This window comes from Rhipicephalus sanguineus, chromosome 8, assembly GCF_013339695.2.
Source record: "Rhipicephalus sanguineus isolate Rsan-2018 chromosome 8, BIME_Rsan_1.4, whole genome shotgun sequence".
In the NCBI taxonomy this organism is placed as follows: Eukaryota; Metazoa; Arthropoda; class Arachnida; order Ixodida; family Ixodidae; genus Rhipicephalus; species Rhipicephalus sanguineus.
Window position 1 is genome coordinate 104,738,093 of NC_051183.1, and position 26,655 is coordinate 104,764,747.

At 47.0% G+C, this 26,655-nt stretch overlaps 1 protein-coding gene across 1 annotated transcript; it reads right to left on the reverse strand.

The window, feature by feature from the left end:
- Positions 1-25,936, reverse strand: LOC119402923 (uncharacterized). Its single transcript, XM_037669956.2, has 5 exons — positions 25,825-25,936; positions 14,425-14,604; positions 10,621-10,646; positions 6,600-6,746; positions 1-45 (listed from the first exon to the last, which is right to left on the reverse strand). The coding sequence occupies exons 1-5, from the start codon at positions 25,934-25,936 to the stop codon at positions 1-3; spliced, it is 510 nt and encodes a 169-aa protein (XP_037525884.2).
- Positions 25,937-26,655: the final 719 nt, after the last annotated feature.

A 26,655-nucleotide genomic window follows, 5' to 3' on the forward strand; every position in this document is an offset into this window, starting at 1 on the left:
TTACAATTGTACGTACACGATGGACCATACTGGGCTCTTCGCTGTCTGTAAAAGAGAGTTAGAATGCAGTTCAGTTTATTCAATACAGATTCTTGTACTTAGATGATTTGCATAGCAGGTGCGTAATAATGCTGTATAACATTTTTACACTTTATGAAGCAGGGCATTCCATCTTCACAGCATGAGGGAACCTGGAGATTCTTATTAATAACGATTTGCATTTCATAGCGAACTTCTGCAACTTTAACCTTATCTGTCTATCTATCCAGCCGCCTATGGCTTTGTGCTCTCCTGACTGTTTTATTAATGAGATGCGTACCAATATTTGATGGTGTGACATGCGTTTATGACGAAAGTAAACGACAGGTCATAACATAAAAATCGCAACCGATGAAATCGCAATCGATGCCATGAACGGCATGGTTTACATGCCACGGTCTTGGTGCTCTAGCGACCATTTCGTTAATTTGATATATACGAAAACTGGTATGACGTGGCACTTATATATGACAAACATCAATGACACGCGCTAACATGAAGATAGTAATATGCCTGGCAATTACGGCATGATTTACATCGCATATTCATGTTGCGCTCGCGGCCGTTTCATTTGCGTAACATGCATCAAAGTTGGTATGGTGTCACATCACTGCACGATGAACATAAACGAGGGATCGTAACATGAAAATCACGACATGCATGTCATGCAGCCGCCCATTTTTTTTTACCTGAACGCGTGAGCGATGACCGCCGAGCTGATAAGCGCCGTACAACGGAGCGCAGCGGTGAAACGAACGAGAATACGCGCATGCGCGCTATGAGCTGTCCTGGGAAGCTGTCATCTGCTAGGCTTTCCCCGGACACCGGACACCACCACCGCTCTCTAGAGCACCGCTACCATCCATTTTTTTTTCTGAGCGCTGCCATCAAGTTATAAGGAAAAGGTCAAGCGGTTGCGCTTGAGATGTATGGGATGTGGTTACACACGCTGATTATACTACGTGCGTATCAGCATCTTTACAGCGGTACTGTAAGCTTTTCGTATGCCGTGTGCAGTTGACAAAAAACTCTCATCTTCAGAGGCCGGCTCGCGCTCTGGCTCTCTTCGTTCTCTTCTTCACGGCTTAGTCAGTCTTTATGCTTAGTCAAGCCAATCAAGCCAAGCTGTACTAAGACGAAGCTCATTAGGCAAAGCCGTGTCACAATCACGCTAATTAGGACCACGCTAAATGAAACCTGGGTAATGTAGGCCTTGCTAATTAGGATCATATAATTAGGACCATACTAACTTGGTCCTACCTAATTAGTATCTTATTAATTAGAGTCATGCTGATTATGGCCTTGCCTATAAGGACCATGCTATTAAGAGCTTGTAATTATGATCATGCTCATTTAAACCTTGGAAGTTAGCGTAATGTTAATGAATACCTTGCTAATAAGCAGGCGTAATAATCATAGTCTCACCTAGGAAGATCCTAATTAGCAATGTAATAATTAGCAAGGTCTTAAACTAATTCATAACACAACCTTATTAAGTGAATGCTAATTAACACGATTTTAATTATCACGGTCCCAATTGGCGCTTCCTTTGTTATCAAACCCGTATTTACAATGACCTTAACTAGCTTAATCTTAGTATAGCTTGGCTTAATTGATTTGGCTAAGCATGAAGACTGACTAAGACCATGAAGAAGAGGGCGAAGAGAGCCAGAGCGCGCATTTACCTCTGATGATAAGAGTTTCTTGTCGACTCCGCACGGGTTAACGAAAAGTTTAACAACTCCTTTTTAAAAAACGGCACGCCTGCGCGGAAAGCGCAGCACAGACACAGCGAAAGCTGGAAGAGTAGCATTTCTAGAGCCCGTTATTAACGCTCTTGTGGCTACTAATAAAAGTACACTAGCAACGTACCCCCTACGGCACAAATCATAATTTTGTGAAAATGGGAAGCACCCATCACGACATTATTCGTCATTCTGCGGAGAAGCGAGGTACCATTTTGGGGCATTGTGTGCACTTTGTTCATGCGACGGCTGATGACGATGAAGTATTACGGCTGAGTCCTTTGTAATGGGTTGGAATCTCTAAACGACTCACTAGCTACGTAATTCGCATTGTGTGACTCCCGGTCATTATTTAACTCTCCCACAACGCTTTATAACATACGTTAACATGAGAAAGAGAGAGAGAGAGAGTGAATTAAATTTATTGAGACCCTGAGGAAATGGATCATGGGAGCGTTATGGGCTTCCTTGGCAACAAATAGAAGTGCACTTGCGAGGAACCCACTACGCTATAAACTAGGGAAGCAGCCACTATGCAATTTGTCGTCATTCTGCGGAGAACCTTGGTACCCGCTAAGCCCCTCTAAGTCATCATGTGCACTTTGTTGATGCTGTGGCTTATGACGCTGAAGAATTATGGCAGAGCCCTTTGTAATGGGTTGGAAGCATTGAACAAAGCACTCGTTGCACAATTCGCATTGTGTGAAGCCTGGTTACAGAATTCGCATTGTGTGACGCCTAGTTGATGTTTTACTGTTCTACCACGCTACATGACATATGTTAACATGGTTCGTTCCCGACATGAAGCCCGTATGGGGTATTTTTGCAAAGCAGTTTCAAGCACCGTCATGGCTCTGAGGTAGAACACTGGGCTGCCACGCCGAGGGCACAGGTTCGAACCTCGTTCCATCCTGGAATTCTTAATTTTTTTTTCTTATTTCCAGCGATAGTGGTTACGGACACTGCCGGCCGCGGCGGCGGCAGACAATTCGGCGCCAAAAACGGCCCTTGTTGTGATCTCATAACAGCTTTCGCTGTCAAATGCTGATACGCACGTAGTATAATTAGCGGGCTAAGCCACATCCCATCCATGTGAAGCACGACCACTTGGCCTTTTCTTTATAACATGATAGCAGCGTTCAGACAAAAACACTTGGACCATCTCCCCGAAGGGAACCCTGATGGGATGCGAAGCAGCAGCGGTGCGCACGGCGTTGACCCGGTTGAAACGGGCGTCGACGCGGGTGCTGGAAGAACGGTTTGAAGCGAAACTCGGAGTAGCGTTTACTCGAGCAAACGTTTGTCTGAAACGCAAAGACACGGGAGGCGGGTTGGGTTTCGTGTAAGTTTCATTAAAGCGTTTGCCAAGACTGCGTAGTCGTTGTTTCTTCAGAGTCGAGACACGGGCGCTGGACCAGAGCAGGCGCGCGTTTCGCCTTGACTACCACGGGTGAAGCGAGAGAGAAGTGACACGTTCAGAGGTGTTGCGAGCGGGCGGAGCAGCCGGCAGCTGCGGGCGCTACGGCGAGCATGCTGCGGGTGAGGGAGAGAGTGACGTCAGCGCGCACCTGCGAGGGAAGCGTGCGAGGGGAGCGTGACGTCAACGCAAAGCTGTGGCGTGACCTACTTGGCAACGCTCCAACACCTACGGCGAGGGGAAGGCGTTGCGGCGTATTCGTACGAACGCACATAACGTACGGCGTTACACACGTGAGTCAAAGAGCTGCTTCGCATCTCAAAAAAGGATGGCAGCGATGTTCAAAAGAAGCGGCGCTCGTGTCCGGTTGCCGGAAAAGCCTAACAGACTACAGTTGCTCAGAACTGCTTATAGCGCGCATGCGCATATTCTCGTTCATTTCGCCACTGCACTCCGTTGTACGGCGCTTATCAACTCGGCGGTGGATGCTCGCGCGTTCAAGTTAAAGAAAAATGGACGGCTGTACGGTATAATGTACAGTGCTCCTCAAATGAAACCCGAGCAGCGGCAAGCCTTCGCATGGTATAGTACGCGCTGTCCAGTTATCACCATTTACAGGCGCGCGCACCCGGTTTGACCGCACTGCGCATATGCGCGCCTGTCGATGATGATAACTGGACGGCGCGCACTATACCACTGCGAAGGCTTGCCGGCGTTCGGGTTTCATTTGACGAGCACTGTACATGCCACGCTCATGGGGCGCTCGCGGCCGTTTCGCTGCCTTGATATATACCAAAATTGGTATAGCGTGACACTAATGTATGATGAACGCATATTAAAGGTGGTAACATGAAAGTCATGATATGGGCGTCATGTAAGGCATGATTTGCATTCCACGGTTTTGATGCTGTCGTGGCCATTTTATTAATTTCATATATTTAAACCAAAATTGGTTAGGCGTGCTAAGAGTCTATGACGAAGGGAAGTCACAGGTCATAAGACGCAAATCATGGCGTGTGTGTATGCACAGCATAATTTACATGACATGGTCTTAGGGCGCTCACGCTCGTTTCGTTAAATGAATATATACCAAAGTTGGCGTAGTGTGACATGATACTATGAACATATATGAATGTATGAACCTATATGAGAGGTCGTAACATGTAAATCATGGCATGTATATTATATGCGGCATGACTTACATATCGCGCTCGGCGTGCGCTCGTGGCAGTTTCGTTGATATATACAGAATTTGTATGGCGTGAGATGACTCTATGAGGAAGGTTAATGCAGTGGTAACATGAAAACCATGAGAGGCATGTCATGTACGGCATGATTTACAAAACAGTTTTCACACGCTCGCGGCCGTTTCATTCACTGGTCATATACAAAAATAGGCATGGCATGACAGAAGGACGTGACGAATATAGAGGACAGGACAATCACTGTATATACCAGAATAGACATTTAATTAGCATGGTATGTAATATGCATGGTATGTTTCTCATGCACGAACGCATGAGAAACATGCGATAGTGAATGATATGTCATAATATCAATGTCTTGATTTGCCTCAAAGACAAACAATGCGGTGTGCAGCGCCTTGCTGACTGCTTCGCAACGCATCGATTCCCACAGTGCGAGGAAATTGCCAGATTTTATCCGGAATTACTTAAACTGTCTTACCCAATGGGCATTACAAAGTGAATGAGCTTTGCGTGTACCGTGCAGATGTGCAGTGCAGGATGATTTATATCGCAAAAGAAATAACACGGTAGTATGCGCTCTACGCTTAAAGCTCAAATGCTTTTTCTTCACCGTATTGTAGTACGAACGTGCGTGAAGACTTTTCCAGAATCATAGAGACGATTGGGCTGCTTATTGCATGGTATCTTTTCGGTTAATTTTCTGAGCTTTCTTACAGAAGGAGAAGTAGGAAAAATGTATTATATATATTTTCTCTTTGAACTGCTCTCTATATTACACCAGCTTTCTAAACGCAATGTCGTTTAAACGAAACATTTTCCCGAAAGTTTGCGTCAGCATGAAAATGACACGCGGAATTTAGTCTACCACGAAACGCACTCGACGAGAAGTGCGAAGCGGATTTTTCGAAAAATTACTTTGAAGCGCAATGACGACGCGAACAAATTATGTCAGCAAGACAGCGTTTGAACTCAGAACTTATTCTTTGTTGACTGAGTTATCAATTATTAGTGGACCCAAGTCACTAATAAAGAATCAGTTGTGAGTGTAAACGCTGTCCTGCTCACCTCATTCGTCTATTTCTCCGGTGAGCATCAAACTAATCTTTAAATGTGAACGTCCAGCAACTAGGCCAACTCACCGTCTTTTTGCTTCACCACCATGCATGACCACTTCGAAGATCTCAAATTTTACATACTGCAGTCAAACTTCCGGTCCCCAAGAGACAGCAGATATAAAGAATCATACCTTATTCACATGTTTAGCACACCCCAGACAGCAAGTATAAATGTTTCAAAGGGAGCTCTTGAATCCCTCTGATATGGTGCATACACAACAAAAACTAATGAGAATTCAGGCCTTCTTGGAATTTTTAACCGTGTTTAACCCCGTGACATTATCATTTATCAAATGGTGGTTCCTCCTGACAACCATAATTCAGCAAAACGTCTACCCTCCCTCCCCCCGCCTCAGCTTTCTTTTTCACGGAATATTCCCCTTTCCTTTTGACTCCCCAAATTTGCCACGGTGACCGTCCTCCTCCCCCGCCCGCGCAGTTGCCGTCTCCACGTCCTTTGTTTATATTGTTGTAGAAGGTACGAAGCATACACACACAAGCTCTAAGGAAAGCAGTTGAAGAATTGAAGAAAAGTCCGCTTGTCGAAACGTCTGCTCCAGTACGCTCCCTGTTTACGAATTTTTATTCAGAAGCTTTCATCTTCCACTGACTCCTGCCTTATATGTGAGCTGGTAATTTTTCCTTAGGTATTGCTGTTTTAATAGTAAAGATGAATGTTCGCAACGTCAGACATGTGCACTACAACGAAGGTGACGCCTTGTCTCAACAGCCTTAGCCGGATATTCTGTAATGAACGCTGAGAGTATGCTGCGAATGGCTTACATGACAGCTGAGGTGAATCACATCTATATATATTAGGCGCTAAGACAACATGAACACATCACTACTTTTTCACAACGTGATGTAATGAAATCATGCCACAGGATTCGCCGAGTTTGCATGCAGGACTATGAACCAAATGTGTTATGCGCGAGTCATTGTTTTTATCCTAACGCTTCTTGCGCATGTATAGAAATAATGGTCCCGGCTATCGCCTCGTTATTATGTTAGCATAAAGGGAAGACTAGCAGGTCATATAAAATTTCGTTTGCGGAATTTCTGCGCTTGAACTTACTGCGAAGTTCTTGAAGAACTGGACGTAGCGGCGACATCCCCCACGGTGTGTGGCGACAAATTGAGATCGGACACACTTCGCCTTATTTGGGTCAACCAGATTTGTAGACGCCCCAACCATATAGAGGGTGCTCGCGGCACAAAGCAGCTGCATTTAAATGATAACGCATTAGGCCAAACGAACATATATTGTCAATGAATAAGCAGAGACTACTACAAATTGTGAAAATATTACTACATTTCTCGACGCTTTGACCTAAATCATTTTTATTTTAATAAAGTTCCTACTTAGACCCGTGAAGTAGCGTAGCCATCAATTTATTTCGAAGGGTGACGCCTCTTTATGTGTATTCCTGCGTATGATTGTATATGTGCTTGTATAAATGTTTCTGTGTATGAATAATGCGTATCCGATTACTTCCGGCTTTGATTTTGAGCGAAGGAAAAAACTATGTTTTTTTGCATACTACTCGAACGAGGCGCGTCGAACGGCTTCTCGACAAATGTTTTTCACCAAAGCGATCACGTGCAGACGTACGGTAAATGAACGGACATTGACAATTCAAGAGGTTATATGAACCCTAGGCTCAATGAGACTCGCGCTTTCTTCGAAACTAGCACAAAAATGTTGCTGCTTGACCGAGGTGGCAACGGTTGACCGGGGTGTCCGGAGCGTGAACGGGCAAGTACTTTTACCAGACGTGGCTTGGATGCGTATGTCAAAAGGCAAAGTGATGGAACCGTTAAATATTCTTATTTATGAGACAAACTTGTGCCCACAGAACGAACTCTTCAGGTACAAGCCAGTTACACAGGCCGCACAAGAGCTGAGCACTGTCAATGGTCGTCGATAATCTCATTGTCGATGAAAAACAGCGGGTTCTCACGCACTCGTGAACGAACATTGCAGCGCCTTTCCTGCGTGACCTTCTGATAAAAGTGAACTACTCGCCACGTGCACGCAGATCTGTCGTAACATTCCAAAATAGTTCGGAAGTTCTGGTATATACAGAGTGTTTCACATAACTGAAACGAAATATTTAAAAAATGAAGCGCTTAACCGCTACTGAATGAAGCCATCGACTTACGGTTTGTCGTTAAGTTGCGGTCGTTAGGGTAGTTTTTATATTGCGCTTAATAAGTGAATACCTAGCATCAAATATGTAATTTTTTTATTATTTTGTTTAAGGTGAAGCGAGTTCTGTTACGTTGAATAGATAATTCTAAAAAGACCTATTCAATTTTTTGTGGCAACCTACATGTAACATCGTGATTTCTTTCTGCCATGTAATTTTTTTATTGTTGGGGGTTTTACGTCCTGAAACCGCGATATGATTTGAGAGACGCCGTAGTGGAGGGCTGCGGCAATTTTGACCACCTGGGGTTCTTTAACGTGCACATAAATCTAAGCACACGGGACTGAAGCCTTTTTGCCTCAATCGAAAATGCGGTCACTACTGCCGGGATTCGATCCCGCGACCTACGGGTCAGCAGTCGAGAACCCTAACCACTAGACCACCTTGGCGGGTTTTTTCTGGCATATAAAGAAAACACGCGAAATATGAAATAAAACTCCGTGACTGTGTTTATGCGCTACGGTAATGCTGCGCTCTGAAACGCACCTCGATTGAAACAACCGGAATGCGTTTCCCTCGAAGTGTATACTTTCACACCATCACACGTGTTCTTTTATAGCATGATAAATCATTTATTATTATTTTTAAAGTGCAATGAATGGTGCGTAGACACACGTGCCAGCTGCCCTGTGAACCTCAATATCATCCACTATCTCTACCTTGTTGTCGCACTCCCACGTGCATCACAGAACTTGCGGTAAATATGAGGAGGCGGCCTGCGTACCGTTTGCAGTGTATCGCTGATAAACAACGCCCTGAAAGTGACATAACACTCGCGGGGTGTCGCCACAGCCGTACATTGATGCATCTGGCCGTCTTAGCTATACACGCCTTGCCAACGCCAAGGGAAATGGTGTACATGACTTTCAATCTGCATGTTCTGAATTTGGATAGGGGTTTTTATAGAAGACCGTGGCTTCTGAGGTTCCGTAACTGTGGAGCATAGCTGTACCAGCTTTTGAGTAGCCGTGAGCAGCAGTAAGGCAACATTGTCGCCCCACTTCCTCGAGCTGATAGGAAACCCATTGTACGTACACTAAACCGTGGTGTCGGTAGCTAAAGCATTCGTAAAGGAGCTGAACGATTCCTCCAGAGGAAAATAAGCCAAGATGGATGAAACAACTTGGACGACGACTGAGCTTCCCTTGAGAATGCGACAGCGTAGTCGGGCCCATGCGCATCGCCTTCAAACGTCGCGCTAGGAAAGAAACGTTTGTGCGCGTAAAACCGGCCGTTTCCAACTATCCTAGAATGCACGCTGCAAGTATCGCTGCGAGGTACCCAGTAAGACATAATTCTTCCTCTTGTACCCACGATGCGTCTGTAAGGCAACACGTTCACACGCACAGTTGCACACTTTTTAATGAATGGGCTGGTTAAAACCACCCACTCATGGTGCAGTTCAGATGTTGTCACGCCTGCTGCAATTCTACGCTTCTGCCACGCAATATTACATGCATTAACATGACATTCCTAAAGCGTTTTTCTACGACGAAATTTCAAGCGCTGGCATTGCTCCGTGGCAAAGTAGCTGCTCGGCCCACAGAAAGCATGGGTTTGGTTCTCACTCAAACCGAACATTTTCTTAAGGCGAAAGACTTATACGTCTCACTAAACACGAAATCTGACCGTCGGCGGCGTCTCGCGTCCTGCAGCATCGGGGACGAGTGGTGTAAAAAAATCATCATCACGTGATGACGAAACCATGAGAGGTCAACATGTCGTGACAGATTGCAAAAAATTGTGACAAAAAACTGGAGTGACATCATGCAACCTAACGCCACATAATGCCGTTGTAGCGCCCTCCTTTGGGCAGCGAACAAAATCTGTGAGCGCGCGACCTCAAGACAAGAAAATAAAGACGGCGCTTCGTAGTGACACGTGAAGCCACGGCTCGTGTTCCCTGCTGGCGCCGATTCTGGTTCAGCCGTCTCGTTCCCTCGTTCCGTGGCATAAGCCTACACCATCATCACATGACATCGTAACTTGGTCAAAGGTGGGCTGATCACGGAGGCAGTGCAAAACCGGATGAGGTGCCTCCGATCTTGAAGGCAGTGCGAAACCACCCTAGGTTCACAAAGCTTTCGGAGAGGGGCGGCACAGGATAAATACATCTAGGGAGCCTATATGACACGCCGTTCATTTAGGCTCCCTAATACATCGACTGCGAAGAAAAAGATGGTTCTCGCCTTTGAGATGCCTTAGGGGAATGCAAAAGTGACCATGTGGGTTTTTATATGTTTATTTGAGTATATCTCGAATTTTCGCTCACGAACCACGCAGATTTTTCACTGTCAACTAAAGACGCCGCAGCCTACACCGACGCCCGTGCCGACACCGAAATGTCCACGAAACGAACTCTTTAACGCTAGCGCGTTAACAAACAGCATCTACGGTTGTTCACTTCGTTCAGTGCGTGGCGCATCAATGGTTACGGTGCTCCTATGCTGACCCAAAATACGCGGGTTCAATCCCGGCGCGGAGGTCGCATTTCGATGGAGGCGATGAGCTAGAGGCCCGTGCACTCCGTGATATCAGCACACGCTAAAGAACCCGAGATGGTTGAAATTGTCCTGAGCGCCTCAATACGGTGTGTCAGTGCCTCATAATTATATTCTGGTTTTGGCACGCATAACTACATAAATAATGTGAATATTGTGTTTATATGGAATGAAGACACACAACGTAACAACACGTGCTTCACATTTCCTATGAACAAAAAAATTTAGCGCTCTTAGTCCAGTATTACAGAAATTACAGTAGTTTGAGAAATCTTGTTCGCGCAGTAGCAAATGCGTGTTGATTGTTGAGTAATATTCGCTTTTGCTAAGAGTTGACAACTTTGTTTTGACTACCACGGAACAAACGACGAAAAATGATGCTTACCTGGATATGTGCGACTTCCCTCTTGACTGTATATGAAAACACAGTGAGAAGTGGAGAAGTGTGACATAAAGCGAAATACTTGCAAGCCGTTACACAAGAGGCATGCATGTACATATTGTAAAAGGCGATTTCAGTGCATGGACAAACAATATGGAAGAAACTTGGCAAAATTGCTCTCCAACAGGAGCATCAATATCTACTAATAGGTAGGAAAAGTATGATAATCTTGCACAGGGAACACATGTGATAACATATTAGATAACATATTAATACACAATTCTGTCACAAAAACTCTATGCGGATGTAATAGAGAGAAATCGCTATGAATGTATGAATATGGTATTGCGGTATACAGCATGCTCTTTTGCAAGCATATGAATGTTTTGCATCACTGTAAGCTAACCTATATTTACGCGTTAGCGAAACATCGTCGAACGGCACGCCTGAGACTATTAGCCGGTCCATAACGCACGTGAGCGTTAAGAAAATAATTTAGTATGCACAAACGCGTATCTTATATGACAATAGAGCAAGTGACTATGGCTATGAGCAAATCTACGGAAATGTTGCTGCGTGTGGATAATCTGAATCAATTGCCGGCGTTACAGAACGTGCAAGCAAATCACACTTTTTGTGCATGATCGATAGTATAAAGAATAAAATCGCCGAGAAGCATGATACTATGCATGCAAAAGAGGGAGCGACTGTGTAGGCGTTTCGATTTTGCAGTGTATACGGCAAGGAATTTTAGAGAAAATGCATGTGTCCCCTGGCGGCTCAAACGGCTGGGTCATCTTGGCGTTAACGCTCTGATTTGCAATCGGCGGCATGAGGCTTTGGGTTTTGGCATCAGCATTCAAAGTGCCTGCTCGAGCACATCGTTCAGCAGCAGTGACAGTCTGAGTACACCACCGCTTATGTGGTTCATTACGAATGTCGCTCCATTTCCTGAACACCATTTATGTAGCTTGAAACGGCACATGTATACGAGAAGGCACATAGGGGCACCACACAGCGCCTTATGCGCATTCTCTTGTCCGTGATTCATTTCGCACTACACCAAAGCATTTCAGATGATTGACTACAAAGCGCACAATGCAACCCGTGTCGGCTCCTTCTCCGCTGATTTCCAGCTCCTCCGCTATGAACTCCTGACAGACGGGGCATCATTTTTCCCTGGCCCTCCGCCTCGCGCGGCTGCCCCTCATCTGAACACTCTACTATCATACCTCTACGCAGCCAGACGTACTCTTGTGCACCAATTCGCAATAAACTCAGTTTATCCCCGTTAGCAGAAACCCACTTTTGTGTCGCCAACTAAACAAGACTCAGAAACCATCTTGGCGTTTTGGGGCTTCTTGGCAGTTTACGATGGTCTAGTGGTTATGGCGCTCGGCTGCTGACCCGAAGGTTGCGGGATCGAATCCCGGCCGCGGCTGCTGCGATTTCGATGGAGGCGAAAATGTTTGAGGCCCATGACTTAGATTTAGGTGCACGTTAAAGAACCCCATGTTGTCGAAATTTCCGGAGCCCTCCACTACGGCATCTCTCATAATCGTATCGTGGTTTTAGGACGTTAAAACCCAGATGTTATTATTAAACTCAATAGGAACCATGTAACATCGTGTCGGCTGGTAAATAGGGGAGGCCCATTAGGTAATGATCCCACAGTTGGGTCTCCGTTTTCTATATTTTAATATTACCGCAGATTACAAGCCCGGTATGCTGTCATGTACCGCCGTCAGCTGGTTAACACGAACGCTCCGCAGCGTGGCCTGGACTGGTTTTACTGATGCCAGCTGCGAAGTGCTGCGCGCTGTGGCCGAAATATTACGTCGGTTTGATTGGATAGTACGTCGGCATGTATTGGTAACATCTCGGCAACAGAAGTCAAAGCTACGCCACGCTGGCGTCAATCAAGCCGTTTCAGGTCAAGCTGTGGAGCTTTCGTGTTAACCGCACTGACGGCTGTACGTAAGGTGTGCTGCAGTTATATACAAGCCCGGTATGCTGTAGTTTTAGCGTCTATCAAATTGTAATCTTCTGATATCTTTTTAATTAAAATTAAGTCAGATGTCAATGCGATTATGAGCTCTGAGATATGTTTTCGGTCACCATTTCTGCAGAACTTCCTTTTATTTCACATAGGCGGCATAATAGTTACGATAATAGGTGTTTTCTAGGTAATTCATTGTGAATGGAGCTTGCTGCTATAAATGAACCGTGGAGAATGCGTTGAACTTTGCTCGAAGATTTTATTCTGCACTCACATCACCGTTTCAAGATTTCTGCGCTGGTATGGGCTTAAATTGTTATATGCAGGGTAATGCCCTATGATATTTTCTGTGCTAACTTATCACATGTACTGCTTCAGCTGAAATGATATTTTGTTTTAATTTGTAGCAATATTACCAGCTTTATATAGGATTCTCATTTTACAGCATTGGTTGTGAACCGCAAACATTGTGTCTTTTAACTCAGGTGAGGCGGCGAGTATCGTTCTGGGTGCTTTCTTTATAACCAAGGTCCGTTAATGCTTTTCTTCTGGTCATGAAACACCCGCGTAACGCTGCAAGAGAGTTTCATATAGCACCCGCCGGTGCCGCGCCATGGCGCTGGCGTAGCTAGAAGGTCAACCAACGAAGGGGGTGACAGCGGCTACCGGAGAAGCAGTTTGGAGGCAGCGTCTTGATGTGAGTGCTGGTTATCCGCTTCGCCTAAACGTGTGCCTCCATGCGGTGACTAGGCATGACTAGCACTTGCTATGTGTGCCAAGCTGTCGATTCTGTTACAAGGGCGTCGATGGAAAGGTCTGTCTATTTTACTTAACGGTCGACTCGTAACTAGGCGACAAGTGAAAGTGAGCAATCCCGCGACAACAGCCTGCCAGATTCTCGTTTGTGTCGAATTGCGTTCGCGGGTGCGAAAAGAATTTTGGTGCGAGATACCTTATTCGCGCGGGCCTGGGTAATGGGATTGCTAGCGTTCAGTTTCTGCCACGAGATTGGCCGAGTGTGGTAGGTGGTGCCTTCCCAAGGATTTCCCAAGGCATATCTGTCTACTTCTCTGATCTTTTACTGTTTATTTTTCCAGAATCTTTTTACTCATACACTCCATTCGCCAACTTGTGGCACAGTCCTTCCAATGCAGTCTTAATTGTAATCTTATCTGCTACCAGTTAAGACTGCATTGCCTTCATGGCATTTGCTGGCAGTTGCTGCTATGCTAACCACTCCACCCTTCTCGCGAAGCAGATACTGTCCTTCATGTGGTAGCATAGCATGATTGGAAATGCTAACCGCTTTTAGCTCGAGATCCACGAAAATGTTTTTGTTCGACAGAAGATTAAAATATTTTACATATAAAAGTGGGCTGTAGCTAGATCAAAACGAATGAGTGTACAAATACAAATGACATGCAATGAAGGTAATATTGTTAATCAGCCGAGTTGGTAAAAGTAGTTGGAAATAACCTAGTGTTCGTAGAAAGTCCGAGAAGGTTTCTATTTGCGCTGCAATTCATAGAAAATGACACGTAGTGGTGTTTTCAAGTTAATAATTGGAAGGCTAACCTCGAGGTGATTGTACATGCAACTATAAATGTGATTGGATGAAAAAAGAAAGGCAGGTACGAGGTGATTAGAGTGATAAAACAAGTACGAGCAAATGCGACCATTGCTAGGAAATCGTACATACTGCCTACATCTATGTACATACATACATATATATATATATATATATATATATATATATATATATATATGTATATATATATACCGACAGAGAAAGGGAACAGCAGAATTACCGCAATTTCTCAGCGTCACGCATTCGTAATAGAATCGTTGCCGGTAGTATCCATCTTCACACAGGCATACACGCTCTCCTGTTGAGCTGCATACTTTAGTCTTCGTCTGAGGACACACGTTTCGATACGTCTGACCTGTCCAGTTGCAAAAAGCCTGCCGGTCGTGTTTTTGAGCGCACCCTGCGAATCAAAAGCGCAACATTTATATTCTGTTTTCACACACGACCAACGAAGCTAATTTCCCTGAAAGTAATTTTGCGTACTTTTTATCGGTTGATGAGAGATGTGGCTAAAGAAGAAAAGAAAGAGAGTAAAGATAAAGATAAGCGTCTTTTTCTGCGTGGCTGTTCTTTGACGATTTTGTGCTACGCAGATCCGTCTGTATGTAACACCAAATGACCGAAGCCACGATTAGGCTTCTTTACGAACGCAACATGATATGCTTGCTGCAATTTCAACCATTCTAGTGATTTCTATGGCAGATCATTTGACTGCATATAGATTACCAGCCAATGTTGATCAAATAGTCACAGTTTAGCCACAATGGAGACGGAGCGAATGCGAGAAAAACAAATTTGAATGTTACACATAGTAAGGATGGCAGCTTAGGCCTTTACCATGCGACTTGACGCAACTCCGGAAAAAGCACGCGTGAGGAAACACGGCCACTGCAGCCAGCGAAGTGACCGCGATGATCTTAATGGCACTGACGCAAACTTTGCGATAATGGCACAACTCGTAGAAAGGTGCTAGCTGTCTGATCCTTTATAAATGTACAGAGCGCCCGCCTTGGTAAAGTAGGCATTTACTGCCAGGACCACGCAGGCCCTCCCCACCACGCCTACGTTCCCCCCATATGGCTTCACTCCCCACCCTTTTTTCATGATAAAAGACACCCCACAGGTTGTCTCTCTGCTTCATCAGTGATCGTTCGCAGTCATCGTCCGCTTTCAACATACGATGTGCTGGGTTATCTAACCGATTTGGAATTTATACGGATCATCATATTCATGGCAAAAATACATCTGGTGTTTCCATATAACGGCAATCGCATTGAAATATTTCAGGCAATTCCAGCACACAGGAGACAATGGAGATAAACAGTCATGCGTTTAAAATGCATCAAATTTCCATGTTCCAACTGGCCCAGCTAACCGCTTTAAGCAATAAAATATGTTCAGTCAGCAGTTATCCCTGAGGAGAAATGAAACTGCGGCAGTCAGGTGGCTGTAACAAAGCAGCTCTATAAAAAACAGTCTGGCAGTAGGTCACCTTCTCAACACCTCGCATGTTGTTGACGAAATTCCTAACGGAGGCGGCCAATCAGAGACGCGCCACGCCTGCCCACAGATTACTGCTGCTGTACGTTGAAGCATTTATGAAATAAAGACCGACACATCGGAACAACATGGTGTTTATATAAAATAGGGCAATTACCAGCCCCACTTCTGTCGCGAAAATAGTGGGAAAGCGAAGCTTGTCGTGGGTGCACTTTACGGTACTACTGTTCGTATTTTTGCACGTACATTAAAGACAAAGGCGCAACCGGAAAGGCTTCGTGATCCCCCAACACTGGATCTGCCTCTTTTCGGTGACGCAAGGCCTCCGCTTCGTGTCTCTCAAGTCGGGATCTGCAGCTCTTCCATAGATTACGACCTTAGCTTGAGCAGCCCTTAGAAGGGGCTCTACAAGTCAACGTAAAGTCATTTCCCGGGCGACTTCACGCTGCCGTTGATTAAATGACCATGCTCGTCGTTAGAACACATGGCGCGTGGCCATGCAGTACCAAATGGAAGACTGACTCGAGGCGAGAGATACATGACGAGAGCTATTGCGCAAACCGAGGATAAAGAAAACAGAACAGACGATGACGAGCGATCGTCCTCCTCTCTTCTGTTTTCTTCGTCCTGAGTTTGCGCCACCAGCTCTAGTCATGACCTATCAACTAGCCCAAGCCGCCACTGCCACTCTTCTGCGAGGAAAAGATTAAAGCCACTTCCACGCCTGGGAAGTCTGAGTCAACAGCGGCGCTGGCAAGCAAGCGCCACCAGCAGGCGAACGTACATTCAGTTCTTTGTTCATTTTTTTCTTCTTCTTTCTGTCATATCTTTCTTTATCTCTTTCTATATTGCACTCCCTGCTCCTTTCCCTTCTCCTAACCCTCACGCCACTAATCCTCTCCCTCAATTCTCTTTCCAACCCCTGGCTAAACTATACTGTACATGGGTATGCTATGTTTACCCTCCGACTTCCTCCTTTCCATCCTCCTCACATATACATCAGTCCTCCTCACCATCACTTCTCGTCCTCATCCCCTTTCTAAACTATGCAATACAGGGCTATGTCACCCTTTACTCTGTCCCTCCTCCTTTCCTTTCTCCTCACCTTGAGATCACACAACGTCTTCCTCACTCCCCTTTCTCACCACTTCTATAACGGGTGATCCAGCTATCGCTATCCAGAGTTTAAAAATATGCCGACGCACTCAATGACCACGCGACCAAATGCATCTTCCTTACTAATGCATGGAATAAGTCACAATATTTTTGTGTTTTGCTTGAGTGTTTTATTATGGAAGATTAATTAACTAAATTTTAAAGCAATGAGCTGGGCGAGGTATTTCAATGAGAAAAGTGTACATTAGTTTCCAAATCAACCGATTAAACGACTTGTACCTTTTTATCAAATAATCATTAGTGTTTCTTGGCTTAATGCAGGTACCCGCGAAGTACAAAAATATACCACGTGACCTGCCCGCTTGCGCGTCGCGATTGCGGTGCTCCCTATCCTAACGCGTGCGATAACCAGATGCAGCGGTTATCGTTTGTGCCGCCCCCAGCATTAGCTTCGCTATCACACAGCCACCACTACGGTCGCCGCCCTGTCACCTTTCAAGCGGCAGCAATAATAATAATAATAATAACATCTTGAGTTTAATGTCCCAACACCACGATATGATTATGAGAGATGCCGTAGTGGAGAGCTCCGGGAATTTCTACCACCTGGAGTTCTTTAACTTGCACCTAAACCAAAGTACACGGACCTCAAACATTTTCTCCTACATCGAAAATGCAGCCGCGTGGCCGGGATTCGATCCCGCGACCTTCGGGTCAGCAGTCGAGTGCCATAACCACTAGACCACCATGGCTTTTTTTGTCTTTATTGCAGGGCCTCAGTTTGTTGAAAACTGGACCACCGTGGCGGGGCGAGCGGGAGCAAACAGGGCCAAGTGCTGTAGTCGTTTGGATGCGGAGCGTTAGGCCTCATTCACACAGGCGTCAAACTCCGTCGCGTCACCGTCACGGCCCCGTTTTTCGTCAGGGGAGGGGATTTCTTAGTCATTTTCTCCTCAAGAACCGGTCGCCAACGACGTAGAGCGGTGGTCTGCGTTTCCGTCGCCGGCACAGTGACGGAGCCCCACCTCCACAGACTAGACCAATCAGGTGTACTCACTCAGTGCACATGTTTCTCCGCCCCATATTTCTTTGTCGCCGAGGTTCGTGTGGTCGTCGCTCTCTCCTTTTGCAAAGTAACAACCGCAACATAAAACCGCTCAGCATCATGAGAGCAGGTATGTGGTTGTCATGGCAGCCGACGTGATAAGTATTCTACAATATGGTGCGTTATAGTAATATCAACGTGGTGTTCGTGGTGTGCTGCTAAACATTCGATTCCTAGTTTACGAAAATATTACACATACAAGAAGTAACATACATAATGCATAATGCTGACTTCGTTTTCCTAGGTTTTGGCGACCATTCCACTAGTCAGTCAACACTGCACGAAAAAGTGCTACTGTCGACGTTACCACCACCTTCGCCTATTTGTACACTAAGCTGAGGCGGCAGGCTGTACGTTTTTTTGACGTGATGGTGACGCGACGGAGCGTTTGGCGGCTGTGTGAACGATACCATTGGAAGCATTGCAATCACGGCGCACATATGCACGCAAGCGGGCATAATACGTATTTTTTTGCATTTCACTCGCATATGTAATAGGCTGGATAGCACTAACAGCTAAAAGACAGAGAGTTATGAACTCTCTAATCGGGTGTTTTGCAAACTCATCTACAATTTTCTGATTTGTATATTTTACCCAGCTTCGTTGCTTCAAAAGTAAGGGAATTTATCTTTTCTAATTAGGCAGCTAAACAGACTACAAGAAATAGTGTGACTAACTCCATGCAGTAGTAAACAACATGCATTTGCCGCCTCGTCATTGAATGCTTCAGCATTCCTTTAAATTCTGGCTACAGATAGCTGGGGCACATTGTATACTATACTATGCTATACTAGAAGTTCCTGGGCCCATATCCAAAGTCTGTGGCGCATAAACTATACTATGCAAGGCTATGTCATGCTTTCTCACTCCCCTTCTTGTTTCCTTCCTCCTCACCTCTCCATTCCTCATCCTCATCCTCACTTATATTTTCAACGAACTTGCTGTACTCTACAATGCATAACCACTCTCAATGGCGCATGAAGTATACTATTGAAGGCTATGCCACGCATTACCATCTCGCCTCCTCCTTTACTTCATCCTCCCCTACGCATCCCTCCTGCCTCCCTAGCATCACTTCCTTTTCCCACCCCCTTGCTGCACTGTACTATGCACGGCTATGCTATGGTAAGATATCCTTGGACCACACCCGCATTTTTTTGGCGCATACCCGCCGAGTGTTTCCGTCCGACGCCGGCGCGACTCCAAGTTTAAAGAGCTCGGCTGTTAAAACCCTGCTAAGCCCACGCGAACCCTCTTTCCTCTTTCCCACCGCGCGAGCCCCCAAACGGCGGCCAACGTGGCATCTTCCGGCGGCGGCGTAGCTGAATTCCCGTCCAATAGCCCTATTTATACCACATTCTCTGCACGCGCTCTGATTTGGGATTTTTATTACTGTGAACCTCTTGGGCAAAATTTACCATGCGTTTCGTATTCCGGATCTTACTGCATATCGCCATTCTCAGATTGCATTTACGATTCACGTCATCACAGCATCTTGAGCATTGTCTTACGAATACTCCTAGTGTTGGAACGAGCTTGTGAATACGCGGCCAAATTCTTAGCAGTGCATGTAGAAATTCTGTACTGTGCTTACACAATATATAGCCGTTACAACGCATTTTCTCTATATATTTTTCAGTTGCTGGTCAACTGTGCCGGACAAGAACTTGTCTTTTCACAGATTGATGTTTCAAATATTTTAAATATTTATGTAAAGGAACATAGATGGCATACTTACACTTTACGGCGAGTGATTCCCTGTAGAGAAAAGCCATGATTAGCGCATGACTGATGACTGCCATTTTGTTTCAGTGTTTGTTTTTATCTACAAAAGAAATATTTGAGTCTATGAATACTTATTGTTGATAATTATTGTAAATCAGCAATACATCTTCAAGGAACATCTTTATGGAACAACAGCAAAGTGTTTAACTACATTCAAGTTTTTCGTGATAGCCGACACATAAGACTCGGGATGCACCATTATGCTCCATGTCATGCTCCATCAACTCCTAATACACTCATTGATAAAATATATTGAAAACGAGCCCAAGACCTCGTTTAATCCCCATATTAAATTAGGCATTATGCAATATTACAAAAACATCACGGCTATGTTTGTTTTCATGTGTAAATTATGTGTTGGCTATTCACACGTGAGGCCTGGGGACAATTGCGAAGGTAAGCCGCTCACAGCCGCAGCAGCAAGTGGGCCTGCTTCACAGACGAAGGGAATGAGATCATTTGCACACTAAAGCCTTTGACCGACTTTGGTTATCTGCCGTTCCTGCGAAAACGCTCTGATAGTTTTCAAGAGGAAAACATCGCTGAGGTGACATTTTGTATTAAAGCAGGACGTGCGGCAGGGTTGCCAAAAGTAGGCGTGATGGACATGCGAAGCGCTGGTAGTTGTTGAGTGGTGTTCAAATAAAGACGTCTGCATGGCCTGCTTGTGCTTGTGAGGGCATGATCTGTGCATTACTGTGAGCGCTACTATTTCTCCTATAGTAGTTCTGGCCTATGAAAGTGGTATACAACGCACTGGGTCAGGAGCAGCGACTTTGCCGGGCAATAGAGTGCCTGAGGAAGACGCTCGCAGCTAGAGGAACTCATCACACCCGGCTCGCAAAAATGTCTGTGATTACATATACTGCTGCGAGTTGTAAGTCGCATCGCCCTGCACTAATCTGTAATGCCTCGATAAGAGCACAAACTGTTTTGCGACGATAGCTTTGAGCAACTGCGCAGATGACGGTATATCAGATTCATGGTGATTATGAGGCCATTAAGGAAATTCTGGTGATGCCACGGCTGCCTTCCGACAGCTGCAACATCATAAATTGAGGATATATATTCTACTACCTGTAGTATGCAATTCTCTACGGATGCATTCGCCATAAAGCCTGCTAGTGGGATGACGTCAGAGGACAGCGTTTGTGAAATGGCACTGCCGTGCTTCGAACACTGTCGCCTATGCTTGACTACGTGAGGCTCGACAGCTGGACGGGAGAACGACGGCTCGCGTAGGTCTTCTTCCGCCATATTGTACATAACACCCGCATTAGTAATACCACCATGAAAACTTCAGAGCCCATCCACGCCGTGAAGCTGGGCGACCAGTGAAGCTCTACATGGAGGAAGGAAAAATAAGGAGAGGCCCTGACGTCACATTCGTGAAGCCTCCACATCGCAAACACCCGCATCGCCTCCTAGCGAAGGAGCCTCGAAACATTTCACGATTTCCGCCGTGTCGTTTGCAAGCGCATGCGCGATTCGAGCCTTTTTTGTTCGCCGTGCATGCGGCGCCGCGGCGCAGTCGATTCACGCGTGCTGCTCCTTGTGTGTATTCTTTAGGAAAGCTACGCAATGCCCAGCTCTTGCGTATGGTTGCGTATACCCGGTGCAAATCGCGTGCACTGCGGAAAGTACCGGGTGTCACTTTTCATGTGTACGTACACGTTCGCTTCATTGCTGATCACTAATGCATGGTATTTGCATGCGAAGCTCTGGGATGTGCGCTCTGTTGCTTCTTACTCATTGTGTCAACTCAGAACGCACGTGAACTTTTGTTTTTGGCGTCTGACGAGCCGAACATAACAAGCGCCGAAGGCATCGTACGTTTTTAGAGGCTGTGTCGTTCTACGAAAGGGCAATAAACTTATGTTGTTGTTATCGGACTACGTCATGTATGTATTGTGCGGTGTGCGCTCGCTGCGTACTTGTTGTTGTGTGCGTACTGGAATTACAAACTTTACGTGCACGATCGCGTATACAATACAGCGGTGTCTTCTTTTCGACGTGAAGTTACGTCAACTATAGGTTGGCGTTGCGCCAAATAGCTACTACGCTCACTCCATATACACGAACAAAGAACCGCTAATCCGGCAACAGATCGGGAAATCGGGCTACGAGAAAGGGAAGGCCTAACGCCCAGCAGAACGCGCAAGTCACTTCTAGGTGAGTTCGAATACCATGATGCAGGGGCTGAACGTTTTTGATCACGGCACGTACCGGTATTCTGTACTTTTGCACAAAAACGCTCCACGAAGAATTTCAGCACGCAGCGCTCGGGCCTGCCACGCACGAACAGCCTGGTAAACGTCTGCTTGCAACATTTTACTGCGTGCGAACCGCACAATACGCGCTAAGTTTACGCCGGGACTACAAATCTGCGCAGAAGCTAATCACCGCGGAGAGCACGCCGCGGGGCGTCTGCTGTTTTGTTTGCCCCATACCGGTTTGTTTGCCCCATAAATATGACGTCACTTCCGCCACACTTTTCGCAATGCATTGAAATACGATAGGGCCTCTCCTTAGTATTCCTTCCTCCATGAAGCTCTACGACACGGCACAACAGTATCGCTGCAAGTTTCACAGCATCACTTACAAGAAGCATCGCGGTATCATTTTATCCTTCTCCCTCAGCGCAACCCCCCTTTTATGCCGAAGAAAGTCTGTCTGAAACCTAGCGTCGGCACCGGCGATACGACCGGCAGCGTCCTCGCCGTCACCTCCCCTCTTTCACTCGGCTTTTGAGCGTCTCGGGGCGTTCTAACTCGCTGCTCTCGGTGTCTCACCTCTTAAACTCATTGCTGCTTGGGCTTAACGCGGCCGCACGATTATTATCCCGATTTGGTAGCAGTACAAAAGGACATACTCGAACACCCTCACCAACTTGTCAGATTAGCCCACTTCAGAGATAGTAGCGGCTTGGCGCGCGTGATTTAGTGTGTGCCTACCAACCCTCTGCTACCCCCAACCTCTTCATCAGTGGCCCTCGGTCCTCCCTTTGCCTAATAAAATAATGTATCATCGTCATCCATATCCGCCTCGTGCGCTGCTGCTTTCAGTGGTACTGGTGGCGCCACCAACGGCGGACGGTGGCGATAGGTGGATATGCGCGGCTCATAGAAGCCGTGGGCAAAGCGCCTGTTACTCTCCGTTTTTCTATTCATGTTTCATTCTGGTTTGATATTTGTACTGCCGACGCTGCTCCACTAGACAACCATGCCGTCTGTTACGTCGATTGTTCTATATTATTTGTTTTAAAATGACAGGCCCGTTTTTTTTATGCGTGCGCGCGATGCACTGCGTACGTTTCTTACGTGCATGTGTCCAAGTTGTTTGCGTGATCTGTTAACACAGATGAAATAAAAATTTTTGCAGTACAAAACAGCATTCTTGTTTTATTGAACACCCCAAACAGTACAACAACAATGACTATTACGGCTGTATGCCTGCTTAAGAAACGCACAAAAGACAAGCGATTTTATCTTCGCCCAACACTCGTAGCACTCAACTAGGCCAAGAAAACCAAAATCTAACTTGCTGAACGTTTTAACAGCCGTCGCACAGCTGCATAATAATGCGTGAAAGTACTGTAGCAAATGACCAACAAACATTCACACAGCGTTTTTGTTTTTTGTTCACAGACCGTATTAACATATGAGAAAGTTCTAACTGCATTGCAATCACATATTTCGGAGTATCTAATCACTTACCATTGAAGCCACAATCCTCTAACACATGCGCTTTAAATTGAGCATGGCATTACTCAGACTTATATAGGGAATGCGCACGCGTGGCATTACTCAGATTTATATAGGAAATGCGCACGCGTGCAATGTATCTCGTATGCTAAATTCTCCTTTGGTACGTGCAGCTCAAAATAAAATGCGATTCTAGAAGTAATGTTCGTCGAGTAGCGAGCATATAGCAGGACAACTACTTACAGCTTCACTTACCTTTGCAAAAAATGGTATTCCAATTGCAATTCAATATTAACCGACGCAACAACGATAACAAGACTATTGTTGCACACAGGCGTACCAGGTTGACGCTCGAGGCCAAGCGCGATATTTTAAGTGCAGCACAATCGTGCGCGTACAGTACGCTAGAATATTCTGGCACAATGTCGTCAAGCTTGCAGTCACTTCAGCGGTTCCCACGATGTAGAACCAGTTGACGTCCTCGCGTCATCAAACTGCTACGACGCCGAGAACTGCGCACACAGCTGACTTGGAAAAACGCGGTCTTGCAGGAGGCCATCTTGTCCCGCAACCAACGGACAAAAGTACACAACTGAGGCGTCTGAAACATTGCCGTTGATGAGATGGCAGCTGAACAAAATCAGGGCTCATCGTCCGACGTGTGATCACCGCCTGAACACAATATTAACGTTGCAACGTTCAAGGAAGACGCGACGAAAGCGACGAGCCCAGCCGGTCTTGTCGGGTGCGCTACAGCACAGTGCACAGCGCGCGCTCTCACGGCCACCGAAAGAAATAAAAGAAAGTGGAGAGAGGGGCACCTAGGAGCATCGCGTATCGGTGGAAGCAAGAGGAAGTGTTGCGTCGTCAGTGTGGCGTATTGTCGAGAGATGGCGCTAGTTTGTTTTTGCGCAACGAAATCGCAAACTTCATTCAAAATGCATGGGATCCTATGGGGGGTTGGGAGAGGGTACAACTGCCTTAGCCGAGCGGTGGCGCCACCATACCGATGCACGAGGCGGATAAGGCCGAGGCGAGAATGGCCCAAGAAGAAGCGCACGTGATTCGCTACGCTAAATGCAAGTGGCTGGTTGCGCGCTCGCCCGCGTGGCCACGCGCCCCTCGCACTAGACGGCCGAGGGGCGACATAGACCATTACATATCTCCAAACAGCCCTAGTGGCTGACACATCTGCAAGCAGGCTGGAACTGCCGCCGCCGCCGCCGCCCGCGTGTTCTCCAGTGGAATGCTAACTCGTTTCGGCGGCGGCTGACAGACCTCTCCTTGGATCGAACACGATGTGCTTGCTTTGCAGGAGGTGTACGTGGTAGCGGGCGAAGAATGACCCCCCGGCTACATCGGCTACCAGAGCGCCACGTCATGTATCCCAGACTTGTGCCAAGCCACGCCTTGGACGGTGAGTGCACATTCCCAGGGTCGACCATGTTGGTCAGCGTACCTACGACGGGAACTACCACACGTGCACATTAACGTGACCGATGTCACTGGGGGCGCACTCGAGTGCTCTGCGGTGACGGTGCGGCTCCGTGGTATGTGCGCCCTGGACAGCGGTGAAGCGCCACCGAGCTGCTACAGCAGACGGCACGAGTCGGGAACGACTTCCTCCTATGTGGTGACATGAACGCTCATCACACCATGCGAGGGTGTCGCACCTACTCGTCTCGAAGCAGGTATCTGGGGCACGTCATCCATCAACTCGGCCTACAAGCTCTGAACACCGGGTCCTTCACTTTCATCCGCAGGACAGGACGGCCGTCATGCACCGCCATCAACGTCACATGGCCAGTGAAGTAGCCCGGTACGACGGGATAGGACTGACTCACACGTAGGGTTCAGACCACCTGCTGATAGCCATCACACCGGTGGGAGGAAATATACAAAGGACTAGGTAGTACAGCAAAGCCGACCAGGACTTCCTGCTTCTGGTAGCAGCAGTAGCGCAGGCAGCGACCATGCAGTGCAGGGTGCAGATAACCATCCTCTGCAACACTTCCGCCACCTAAACTTACGGGCTCCCAGAAGCAGGGCTGAGAGAAGGTACCTAAAGGCCCAGCGCCCAGAAAATCGCACTCTCTTCAACCGTGCCGATGCGGTCTGCCGGGGACACGCCAAACGTCGGAGACGGCACAGTTGGCAGGGCATCTGCCACTCTCTCAGCCACGCAAGAGTTGCTCAAAAGCACGGCGGCTTCTATGGGCCCTCGTTATCAGACCAATTGCACGCAACCCGTCCTTGCGGTGACCATGCACTTGGGCATCAACGAGCAAAAACTGGCACAACGGTTGGCCGTTTGCTTCGCGGCACTACCGTGAAGCGATCGGCCAGTAGCGCAACCTAAGGTCATCGTCACTGCACCTGCTCCCAAGCTGTCGCAATGCCACCACTCTGCCTGGACTGCCAGCCAAATGGCAGTTCTGTGCCAGGAGCCCGTTTTCGAGCACGAGTTGAATTCGGCGCTTGGCCGGAACCAAGCGCCGCTGTGCCCCCGGTGCTGACGGCATCCCAAACCAGATGCTGCATAATCTGGACGTGGACCCGCGACGACACCTGTTGAGGGCTTTCAATGAAGTCTGCCAGAGTGGCACGCTACCTGATGCCTTATTGACCAAGGTGGTGGTGCCCGTCCGGAGACCAGGCCGCCCCGACGAAGCCATTGCATTCTACAGGCCCGTCTCTCTCACCTCTGCTACCTGGAAGCTCATGGAAGCCATATCTCTGGCACGCTTGAGCTGGTTAACAGGGGCAAAGGAGTTCCTGCCAGAGCAGCAGACGGGCTTTCGGCGCCACCGCTGCACAACTGATTCAATCGCGGACGTCGTGTCCATCCTGGAGGAGCCCAGAAGCAACGGAGAGGTGGCCCCCGTCGTACTACTAGATTTCCAGAGCGCTTTCGACGGCTTGCGACATGGTCATTGAGAGTTCTTTGGATGCACTAGGCATCAGGGGCTGTCTCCGTGTTTTCACCAGTGCCCTCCTAGCCGGACGGACCCTCCGGATTAGAGTTCGACGCGCAATCAGCGATCCAAGGCCAGTGACAAGTGGCGTCCTAGAAGGTTCTGTCCTGAGCCCCTTTTTGTTGAACCTGCTGCTGGCGAGGCTGCCAGAAACGCTACCGGTTAAAAAGCGCTGCCCCAAGCAGTGTTCGTTGTGCGATGACGACATGGAACTGTGGATTAGGGGGCCCAGGGGGAAACTTACGGCCATCAGACGCTGCCTGCAA

Bases quoted from the DNA above. Each gene is read 5' to 3' on its own strand.
- LOC119402923 (XM_037669956.2), bottom strand. From the start codon at position 25,936: ATGCCGTCAGCACCGGGGGCACAGCGGCGCTTGGTTCCGGCCAAGCGC. The intron at 6,747-10,620 runs GTAAGCATCATT...ATTTAAATGCAG, and splicing joins GGGAAGTCGCACATATCCAG to CTGCTTTGTGCCGCGAGCAC. The intron at 46-6,599 runs GTAAGTTCAAGC...TCTCTTTTACAG, and splicing joins AGTTCTTCAAGAACTTCGCA to ACAGCGAAGAGCCCAGTATG.